The sequence below is a fragment of the Rhinopithecus bieti genome, unplaced genomic scaffold (assembly GCF_001698545.2).
Source record: "Rhinopithecus bieti isolate Rb0 unplaced genomic scaffold, ASM169854v2 scaffold_2524, whole genome shotgun sequence".
Taxonomy (NCBI): Eukaryota; Metazoa; Chordata; class Mammalia; order Primates; family Cercopithecidae; genus Rhinopithecus; species Rhinopithecus bieti.
Window position 1 is genome coordinate 1,809,289 of NW_016803991.1, and position 12,128 is coordinate 1,821,416.

General features: G+C 38.2%; 1 protein-coding gene across 4 annotated transcripts in view; it reads right to left on the reverse strand.

Moving 5' to 3' along the window:
- Positions 1–12,128, reverse strand: part of UNC5D (unc-5 netrin receptor D) — a 583,419-nt gene that overhangs the window by 31,165 nt on the left and 540,126 nt on the right. For all 4 annotated transcript variants that reach the window (XM_017862255.1, XM_017862274.1, XM_017862279.1 and 1 more), the window contains one exon: positions 3,981–4,130. In XM_017862255.1, coding sequence (XP_017717744.1) covers positions 3,981–4,130 — 150 coding nt within the window. The remainder of the gene's footprint in view (positions 1–3,980; positions 4,131–12,128) is intronic.

The window sequence follows — 12,128 nt, forward strand, 5'->3', positions numbered from 1 at the left end:
AAAAAAAAAAAAAAAAAAAAAGGCCCTGACCACTCATTTAAAAATGTCTTCTCTGGTACCATTTGCTAAATTCCCTGTATTTTCTCCTAAAAACACTGGAAGAAATATAAAAGAGTAATGCCTACTGCAGAGATAATTTTTCCTTGCAGAAAGACATGAGAATTAGCACCAAAAAACAATAAAACAAAAACCCTCTTTTTTCTTTTCCATTCCATTGAACACAATCCAAACATTTTAAAAATCTGATTTTAAGATAGTATCAAGGGAATGCTTTTTATTGTTGACTTGAGTAGCAGCTGCCAATAGCATTCAACAAAACATTTAAAAATAATAGAATTAGAAGCGCCATGATTAGTGTGTTTTCACGGCAATCATCCTCACTTTCATTTATTCAAAAAACAAAAACAAAAAACACCAACAAGCTCGCTGGGCTGAGAGGAATTATGTGGAAAGTAATATGGGAGGAGAAAGTATAGCAAAGTTATGGGTGTTTAAAGAATTCCGGAAATGTTTTCATTTTGACTCCTATTATAATTAGGTTCTTAGCAGATGGAGAGAATGTAAATCATATCTTAGCAGGAGACAGACACTGGGTTCTCCAAAATACATAGCATGCTGGAAAGACAGCTGCTTTTACCCTAGGGAGGTGACAACTTGACTTTGTGTTTTGTTGGCTTTTAAAAATAATAATTTATTGTATTATGTTTATTACAGCTCCCCTACCCCACAGCCAGCAAGTAATAAAGGAAAGTGATTTAGGAGCTCCCAGGTCCCAGCAAGGAATAAAAGAAACTGATTTAGATGCTCTCAGGTCCCAGTAACCTATTGAAAGTAGAATTATTTACCTCCCAGAGGAGGTTTGCTAATTCTACAGAGGGGGACAATCATATATTCCTAATTGTGGTAGAGTCTTAGGGACTGACGGAAAATGGGAAATAATGAATTGTTTACTTGGGGAGACTAGCATCGTGGACCTCAGGTTTTCTTTGAACCAATGTCAGTGGCTGCTACCATGAGATCTCAGAAGAGCTGACATAGCCTTTCCAACTTCTCATTCAATATACCTGGCTTCATAAGCAATGACATCTATAAAGTGTAATCCTCCAGAACCTAAACCAACAAGATTTAAGATCTAGTTGGTCCTTCAATATACAGGCTCTCATCGCATATTTCTGGGCCCAACCTTGAACTCACACCATTCTAAAAACATTTCTCATGCAGTTTGTTGGTGTCTGATAGGAAAAACATTGTATGTACTGGGTACCTCCCCAGCCTGTACCTTTCTGGGAAATTTCTACCTTTCCCAGAAGAAAACAGGAAAGTTTCCTAGTAGAGTAAGGTTTGGGTACCAATTGTAATATGTCGGCCCCCAGACTCCTGATTTGAAGTTAGAGAAAGGGAGATTCACCAATTGAAGGAGAGACCTATAAATGATGTCAGGAATAGTGTGATTTTCTCTCTCCACAATAGCTCTCTGGGATAACAAGAAATAGGCCCTGTTAGTTCCTAACCACTAAGCCCTAATGAAAAGCCATTCTCTATTATCCACGCCAAGTTTGTCAGTGCACATGATGTTCTACATGAGGTTCAAGCAGGCTGAACACAAACCCTCCCCTAAGTGCTTACATCTAATGCCCAGAGCAAACACAGCATGGTCATTAAGCCAAGCACAATATGCATTCACACAAGCTGAGGATATCAGTGATGAGAGGGGCAAGGAAATTGGTGGTAGGGGTGATGAAGAGAAAGGAGGAATAGAGTGGAAAGCCATTTGGGGTAAGAAAAATGAAGTGGAAATGAAAACTCAGTGGCAAGCCTCCTGATGCAGAGAAAATTAAATTGTTTCTCAGCCTTCCAAGACTCTTTCAAATTATGCTCAATTACAAAAGGCAAATATTTATACATGTTCACAACTTCCATGTAATCCAGCTCATCCCAGCAGTAAAGCTTGCTGGGTTTCCTTGAAAGTCAATGTCCTCTGGCTTTGGCTGGTCCTGTTGTACCCTCTGGGGTCAGTAAACACTTAGCCCCCTAAGTCTCTTCTTCCTGGGGCTCTCTTGTTTATTGTTTAAGTGATGCTGCAAGGTAATGGTTCTTTCATCTGATTTTTTATCTCCAAGCATTAAACTTAATAGTTCACTTTGGACTGAGTCACTTGCATCAGATCCAGTGAAATGAGGCCCTTATAACCTATAAAGATTAATACGGAGGAATTTGCATGACTATCAGGACTTGTTTTAACAATACTCCGAAGTTCAATTTGGATTAGAAACTTTGAATACTGCTTACCGGAAAGCAAAGAGACCTACACCTTGAATGTCATAAACTATTTATTCATAGAAAACTTCTCTCCATGGAAAAAAATGTGGTGAATGTGTCCCTGGCCCTCCCAGAAAAAAAAAAATGTTCAGGGCAATGAGAGATGGTTGTGCCTCTTTGAATGCACTAAAACTGTATAGACAGGCAATTCCTCAGGTAGTGAGTCTGAAAAGTCAATAGAAAAATGCAGCCCTGTCCAGTTTAAAAATCCTGAATTTTAGAAGTTGGATGGCTGGTGGTACAACGTTTTTCTAACCATCATGATGCAGTCAAGGTTTTTTCTTTGTGACTAGGCTTGTTCCCATTCTGACAAGCTGGTATACCTGTGTATAGTTTAAAAAAAAAAAAAAAAATGCTGCAAGGATGGAAGGTTACAAAACCCAGAGGACTCTACACATTACGCTGATGGGCAAAACAAAGAAGTCTGAAAGTATTCTGTGATTCCAGGTCAATGTGAGTCCACCAGAAGCTTTTCCAGAGTGAAGGAAATATCCTGTCCTTAGGCACTTGAAGTAAGACGACTGGCTTTAGAAACTATGGAGGCTAGCGAGCTGCTTACTGTAATATGTAATATGTATCACTGGGAATTTTCGTAGACTTGTTTGTAAGAGATCTTTTAAGGCTAAACATGTACTTGAAATAACTAAATAGGATCCAAAGAGATTCTGAGTCTCCCTGAAATGTTTTCTTTGTTCGTTTGCTTTTTGTTTTCGAAATCTCTAATAGAAGACATGTGGACAATAAGTACCTTTAGATATTTATAAAAGGACTCTTAAGAAGTGTTCTGACCAGGCGCAGTGGCTCACGCCTGTAATACTAGCACTTTGGGAGGCCGAGGTGGGCAGATCACCTGAGGTCCGGAGTTCAAGACCAGTCTGGCCAACATGGTGAAACCCCGTCTCTACTAAAAAATACAAAAATTAGCTGGGCATGGTGGCGGGCACCTGTAATCCCCAGTTGCTCAGGAGGCTGAGGCAGGAGAAGCGCTTGAACTCGGAAGGCAGAGGTTGCAGTGAGGCAAGATCACGCCACTGTACTACAGCCTGGGCAACAGAGAGACAGACTCCATCTCAAAAAAAAAAAAAAAAAAAAAAAAGGAAAAGGAAAAAGAAAAGAGAAAGAAAGGCATGTTCTCTCTCCTTCCCATCTTGCCTGATTCATTTGGCAGCAAGTGCACTTCATATATGAAAGAAAAAAATCTCTTGGTTTTCCCCTGGCTAGCCAGAGCTCTCTACAACTCAAAATCATCACCCTTAAGAAGTTCCTCACTGACATTGAGTTTATTCACTGCTGAATATGATAAAGATGTTGTCTCATAATGAGCTGATTTTTAATAAAAACAAACCAACCCACAAACCTGGCTCTATGTTGTTAAATTGGCATCTTCAACCTATATTGAGCAATGATTCCAACAGGAGAGAAGAGAAATGCCATCTCACCTAACGTGCAAGCACCTTTCTTCCTACCCGTTAGAATGCTGTGAATTTATGACAATATATTTCACTCTCTGTGTGTAGCCCAAACTGTTACATTTCTGTGACAGTTTTGAGGCAAAATCCATCCTTTAAAGGAGGAAAATCAAGCGGACGCTCGCCAGGATCTGTGACATACTTGCTGGTTAAAGCAAAGCCATTTCTGTTAGAAACCCATTTGGCCAGTACCTGGCAGGCAGTGAATGGTTTAATTCTCCAGAGGAATGGGGGAATATCAAGGACAGAGATCTGAAGACTAAAGGTATTCCCTTTGAAATGCAGCAACTTTGGTTCTTCCAGGAGCTGTCCACCTTGATGCCTTTCATCTGAAACCACTTCCTATAGGAGAAGAAAAAGAAAAGGGGATCAATAATGAAATATCCTGCTTATATATTTCCTATCTATGGATATGCACGCTCACTACCATGTGTCTTCCACAAACGGACAGACAGCATAGGAGAAACATACTTCTTTACATCCCCATAGCCCATAAAGTTCAAGACTAAGGATTAACAACTGCTGAGTGACAAGTATTTGGTTAGAAAGAGACAATATTTTTGTTATTTGTGTTGCTTAGGGCTTTAAACTACACTGTGCCTTTATTTAAACCTCAAAGACCTCCCCTGCCCCTAAGCAAATCATAATACTTCTGGGTTTCCACAACTGTAGAAATTTCACTCTGTAACCATAATCAAGGGATGCATTCATGCTCAACCTGACACATCATCATATTTCACACTAACTAGAAACAGCCCCCTCCACTCTGGTTCAATTTTTCTTCACTAATGCAGGCATTACATGATATTTATTGTTTTGGCCTAAAACAAATGTTCCAGTGTGCATGTATCATGTTTATTTGTAGTAATGTTTGTAAAAAAGTTATTATACCAAAAGGCCAAGAAAAAATAAGTTGTTTATCAAAGTAGCTGTAGCTCAGGAAAACAGAAATCAAATTCCTGAAGAAACACTCCTGTAGCTTTCACTGAAAAATCTTTATGTAATACAATCTAATACAAACTCAATTCACATATATTCTGTTGAGTAAACCATTTCATTGGTTCCAAATTTGTGGTGTTAGAATCATATTGGAGAGATGATATAACAAATGGAGTAACAAAACAAATACATATCCAGTGAAGTGCTAAATGATTGTGCGGGATTTAGGCTTTCAGTGTTACTGAAGATAAAGAGATCTCCCTAAGTCCATTTTAAAAATCATCATTAATTGACATATTATTTCCTTGCAGAGCTAGGAGAAATTAAAAACTGAAATCCTTTATGTCCTATAATCTCAGATTCTAAAAAAAAAAGACTGTTAGAAAACAAATAGGTTTATAAACACAATCAAACTTACATTTCAATTATCAATGAGTAAAAACACCTTTACTTGTTATCTTATATCCATCTCTTGTCCATAAGTAGAATGACAGTAACAAAATATTTTGACTAAAAGTCATCCAAGTTTTATCCTTCACATACACATAAACTGTTAATAGGTTGCTAGTATCTTTTTCCAGGACTGAATCAGTGGCATTTTCTCCAGCTCTTTAGTGTTGCTTGTGGGAAGAGTGTTTCTTGGGGCCCAAGGGTCAGTGATAAACTAGATGTGATGATAGAAATATTCTATCTCTGTGTGGTCCATTATGGTACCCACTAGCTACAGTGGCTATTAAGCACCTGAAATGTGGCTACAGTGATGAAGGAGCTGAATTTTTAATTAAAGTTAAATATCCACATGTGATTAGCAATGACCATACTGGACAGTACAGTGCTAGGTAATTCACAATCTTGTGGATTTCAGAGTTGAACATGATAACATGGTAGCCAATGTCTGGTGGGGGCTACAAGAAATGGAAGAAAAGAGGCACTACGGGGAGGATAGGAAATTAATTCTAAATGCCTGCTTGGTTGAGACATTATGCGGTCTCTGGTCACTGATTCCGTCTTTTGAGATTTACTAAATTTCCATGAGAGCTATGTTAGAGCTGGACACTGGGTGTGCAGAAATGAAACAGTCTCTGCCACCAAGAAACTTACAATATTGTGGAAAGGGTCAGGACACTAGGCATTGATTCTAATATAGTATATATTACCATACATGTATTCCTAGGAGGTTAAGGAAAACGGAAAACAGAAGGTGCCCCTGACCCAGATGGGAGGACAGACCAGGAAAGGAGTCTGGGCATTACTAGGTGAGGTAGCATTTGAGCCAAACTTTGAAATAAAGGGAGGAGCTGGCCACTTGACAAGGAAGGAGAGGACATTCCAGATGCTGAGCAGGGCATTCACAAGCATGGTGGCTAGACAGAGCTGGGATGGAAGGTTGAGGTGCAAAGTGTGTGATTGGAGATGATGAAAATGTGGGCAGAAACCAAATAACAAATTCTTGCTTGCTACGCTGGGGACTTTGTATTTTATTTTTGAGTACTGTTGCTCTGGTTTTAAGGTGCATTAAAACTCTTTTGGTGTCTTCATGTACTCAAACGAATACTAGTCTTGTAAATTGAAGATAGCTGCATAAAATTCTAATCACATTTCTGTGTGGTTTTGGGCAAATTATTTTCTTTAGACCTCAGTTCCTTACCTGGGTTTATTTATAGCCAAGCAAAATAATTAATATATTAACCTCTTTTTGCAATTCTGGTGCAAGATTAGAAACAAGTACAAATAAGAAATGTGCTTATTAAGACCATATTAAAGCCATAGTATAACAGCAACTCTTCTAAGTGTACTTGAACTAGGCTTTCTCAAGTATACCCTTTTCTTTAAATTTAACTTTCCTTAATGGACATGAAGTAGTCGACACCAGGAAATGAAGTGACTTCTTCAAGGTCATGTGTTACTTATTGTAGTGCTAGACTATTTTGTTATTTAGACACTACACACAATAGTTGTATTAGAAGGGAACTTAAGATTTAGAGCACCAAGTGCCTTATTTACACATGAAAACATGGAAGTCCCCTGAAGAAAGTTATTTGCCTAAAACCACATGGCTAATGGGAGAGCTGAGACTAGACCAGGGCAACTTGATCATGGTCCAGTGTTTTTTCTCTTAGATTTCTCTGCCTTTTCTTACTACTATTTTTTTTTTTAAGAGTCATGTGAAGGTCATTCTATGATTAACTCTATCTCATAAATAATTTTTCATTGGTGCAGGATATATGTATAAGATGACGTAAGTCAATCTGTATTTGCCCTAGAGTTATATGTACTGTCTACACAGTCCATGAAACTCAGAATGGATAATATTACAAATTTCAAAAATAGATATCTGCTTATAATTATCATGGAAGAAAATAGTACCTTTTTAAAAGTTCTGCTCTAGGGCCTCAAATTTAAATACATGATTAATTTTTTGCTCTTTTCACTTACTCCTTAAATCTGCACATATTGAGCCAACATAGAAGTAACAGTGTCTTGTAATCTTGTACAAAATATTAAGCAATTACAGTTATTCTATAATAAAACAATTATTAAAATGAAAAAGCCCAGTAATGAACTAATAACTGTATTTATAAATTTGTAAAGGCACAATTGGCTTCAAAGTTAAATAAATAGACTCCTAAGTATGAACTTTAAAATACTCTCCAAATACAGTGGATTGCATTTAAGACAGGGTTCCCTGAACCTACTGTATTACTCTAGGAGGCTAGGTCTGGGTATTTATAAACATTTCTTGGATGCTTCTGATGACCAGTCAGGCTTGGACAACTCTGCTTAGCTAGTTCTAAATCACTCATGAATGAATTATACCAAAAGTGAGGCTTGATAGTAATTTGATTTTTCCAATCTGCCTTCTATGTGACAAGGACCTCCTGTTAAATACCTCATTCCATTGTTAAACTCATAATCTGAGTAAATGGAACTAGGAAAAAGGGTCTGGCCAGTTTTTTATATATAAAATGCACCTGAAGGCTCTATATGGTGGTTTTTCTCAGCATTCTGTTTCATCATTTTACATTGGGGTTGCAAGTCATCCAGTTCTAGGAGCTGCGGCCAGGAAAAACTTGTGCTTTGTGCCTCACTGAGCTCTGTATGTTGATTTAATCAGACAGGCAGCAATATTCAGGTGTGCTTCAGGGATAGTAAAACAGGCAGGGTGAATTTACATATTTATGAGACAAAACTGTTTGAACTTAAACACACACACATACACACAAATTATGTCACTATGGTGTTTTCCTTTAAATGCTTTACGTGAACAATATTCCCAAGATTGCATTATTGAGAAACACAAGAACTACATCTAGAGGAAATGCTTTGAAATTAGATTCTAAATCCACCTTAATGCCAAGTAAGTAATGAGTACCAAGAGTACTGTATAGGAGTGCTGGGAGCAATGGCAACAACAACAAAAAAAAAAACAAAACAAAAAACCCTAGTTGTTTTTTTTCTATTTTCTTTCTTAGATAAGATAGGGAACTGCTTAATTCCTTGCTTTCCTATGTCCTATGTCAAGGTTTGTTTGAGCTGTGCATGCGTGTGTGTTTTTGTGTGTAATAAAAGACAATAATCAAAAAACCAGGTCTTAAAATGTTACTGCTTCGAAGATATATCACCATTTCTCAACCTTTGGTTTGAATTTATCAGAGGAAGTGATATCAAACATACAAGCATAAAATGGCAGCCCTAATTATTACAAAAGCACAAAAGCAAGGACAAGAAGTCATTTACTCACTGTCTTCTTATTCTTTTCTCACCTACCTACAGGCAGATGACATTGTTATTTTTTAAAAATATAGCAGATTTAATTTTTCATAGAGACAAATTTAGGTGTGTTTATCAGAACAGATCTTCAGAAATCTGAAACTAAATTATGTCTTAGCCAGGTACACAAAGTATTCTGTTTTTGTCAAGGAAATTGCTACTATTACTCAGATAAGCTACCCCCAGAGCAAATGAGACTCAAATAGAGTAGACCTGTAGGGGTACAGGGAAAGGAAGATAGGACTAAAATAGAGAATGTCCCTATTTAGATACTGAAATTCTCTCAAGGAATATTCTACAGTGGGCCCATTATATTGCCTGGTCCCCATCTAGTTCTGAGAGGACAGGTGGAGTTGAGTCTCTACACGTTCGTTCTTACAAGGTCTTCCGGGGAGAAGGTAGGCATTTCAGTGTTTTATGGGATACAATCTCCGAGTGAGACATGAATGAAATGAAAGATGCAACCATGCACTTAACCTCAGCTTCCTTTTGGTTAAGAGCACAGAATTGGGCCCTTATCTGTTATCATTCTTTGAGATATGAAAGATGCACTGCAATAAATACAGCAGCTGTCACAACCATGCTCACATTGATTTCCTAATCACAACAAACGTATCATCATAAGGATAGTTGAAGCACATTCCAGGGTGGGCAATTTCTGCAGAAATGCTCCATGAAAAATTGCTTACTGATTTTGATTAAGAAGTCAGGGTTCTTTGAGGGTTGCAGAAAATATTATCACTGTATACTATATTTTCAGCTTATGCCACAGAAGTTGGGAGAGCTAAATGCCAATTTATGAGGTCATTTAGGGGTTCAAAAAGGGAACTGTCGTTAAGGCTTTCCTAAAATAGAACTGTTTTAATGGGTTAGTAACTAATTTCCTCCTCCAATGCAATATCATATATGAAGCCATCACAATATGAAATGATTTGGGATATGCAGGTGATCCAAATAAATCTCTGTAAAAGGCCCTGAACACATTCACTCAGCAAAGTAAAAATCCAGAAAGCAAGACAGTTTCAGAAACAAAACCCAGAAACTAAGACTGAGGAGTAAATGGCTGTTTCCTGTACTAGAAGTCTCAGTTCAGAAAAGCTACAAGTTTCATTTTAATCCATATGTGGGCCAGAAAAGTTATTCAAGCAAGGTTGATGATCTTTCAAAACCCCAAGGGGGACACATGGCCTTTCTGCTCATGACAGCTGTCACATACATCCTGTCAATAACAAGTACAACCAAATGCAGCTTTATTTGCCATTATAGGAGAGAGAAAGAATCACTGGAGGTAAAAAGATTAGGACAAATGGGGTCAAAGGTATTTCTACCAAAAAATATTACTCTAAAGCAAAATTAAAGAAATACCTCTCAGTTGAGCGCAGTGGCTCATGCCTGTAATGCCAGCACTTTGGGAGGCTGAGGCGGGTGGATCGAGACCATCCTGGCTAACATGGTGAAACATCGTCTCTACTAAAATAAAAAAAAAAAAAAAAAAAAAAAAAAAAAGCCAGGCGTGGTGGCGGGTGCCTGTAGTCCCAGCTACTCAGGAGGCAGAGGCAGGAGAATCGTGTGAACCTGGTAGGTGGAGGTTGCAGTGAGCTGAGATCGTACCACTGCACTCCAGCCTGGGGGACAGAGCAAGACTCCATCTCAAAAAACAAACAAACAAAAAGAAATACCTCTCAATGATGAAATACACTTGAATTCAATTAGAGGGAGAATAACATTCTCCCTAGTACTGTCTAAAAAGATTCTATTACCAACCAAAAATGGATAGTGGTTTGAAAACGATGGTTAGGGTGTTTTCATGATGTCCACAATAATTTGTATTCATCTGTGAACACTGGAGCCATGGTAGAATATGGTAGAGATGAAAATAGATGATCTGAAAGTCACTGAGAACAAGCTCTTTAAGTATATGTCTATGTCACTGCTATATACATCAGCTGGGAGGCCCTTATTCAAAGAAAACTCCAAACTGGTTATGAGGGCTGACTTCCAAGACAATTGTGTGAACAGCTCCACACAGTCACAGTAGTCAGCAGTGGGTTATCTACAACAGCCAGGAGATTGGAAATCTTCCATGATGCTCCATGGTTACTCCAGTTTACTCAGCCTTTAAAATCTGGCTGAGTTACTAAACATCCAACTTGAGTCATGGTGCATTTTACAACTGGTTAGTAGTAGTAGTGACCCCAAGATGAACCCTCTATTTAAGATATTTATTCTTTATTTTTGCTTCCTGAATATCTGTTATATATTTTCTCTTGGAGCAATCCTCTTATTGTGGGGTGGGGAGTGCAGAGGAAGAGTATTAAATGACAATGGTGGGAGGAGGTTTAACTACTTACACTGAAGTTTCTTATTCCACAAAATGGCACACCTCTGAAGGAAGCCCCTTTTGTGAGCAGCCAAAGAAAAAGTGTGCCCTTCACAATGACCTGTGCTACTTAAGAGATACTCAGGGGCAGTTCGGGAACACAGGCTGGCACTGTGTCACCTTTACTGGCTTATGTTCAGGAGTGAGGTCATGATATTGTTTTCTACTGGTAAACACGAGTTTTCCAGCTCAGTGTCTTAAAATCTAGTTACTGAGAAAATGCTCTGCATAATGGACTTAATGGCCCAAAACTGGAATAGCAGGGATCTGGAATGAGGTGTGTCAGGAGAGCTATGCTATTTATATATGGGCAGAGCTTACACAGGCAGTTCTGCATCATCCTTGCTGCTATTAATAAACTTGCAGTCTTCCTGAGTAGCTAAATTAAAATGAATCTTACATGATTAAAAGTACCAAAAATGGAAAGAAATCTTGAACCATCTCTGCCCTAGTAGCCCTGATAATTAATAGACTATATGCCCAGGATAGAAAATGACTACCTCGTGATAGGTATGATTTATAATTGTGGCTCCCTAACTACAACCTTCAGTTGATTCAAGCAATTTTCTCACTGCCCTCTACACATCAAATAACTCTTTTTGTTCCTGTGGTTCATGCTATTTTTTTTTTCTCTTGATGTGATGTTCCTTTCTGTTTTGTTCCTAAATCTCATCCATCTATGGAAATTTGTAAAAGAGTTCTCAAAAACTCTTCTCCATTTGTGTCTATGCTGAATTCTGACTACACTTCTGGTCAGTTGCATAATTTAGTACACAATGTTCTGCACATGTGTTAGTTTAGCCCTTCTCTCTTCTTGAATTTCAAGTACCCCAACCCCTCTTACATTGCTGACCACACAGTAACACAGCTCTTGCTTCAAGGTAGGTATCCCAGTCAAACCAGTGGTGAAACTACCATTGCAAAATTATAACAGTGAAAGCCATCTGACCTAACCAACTTCCTCTTGCTGCCAACCTCCAAGCTGTCCTTGTTCCTTCTTGTGTATAGGCCAAACTAACTTTGCGAGGAACTTAGCTTATATTATAGTTTAACTTTGAAACAAAGTAACAGCACTTTCCCAAAACAAATCCCCTTCCTGCCTGGAGACTAGATTGCCTTTGTAGGACTAACAAATCAGCCACAAGATTAGAAATGATGGTTTGGGAGTCATGCAGCTGGAGGCTACAAGATTCTGACACTCTCCAAATTGCTCCTGGGGATAACATTGCTATTGTAAATCCTAAAATCAG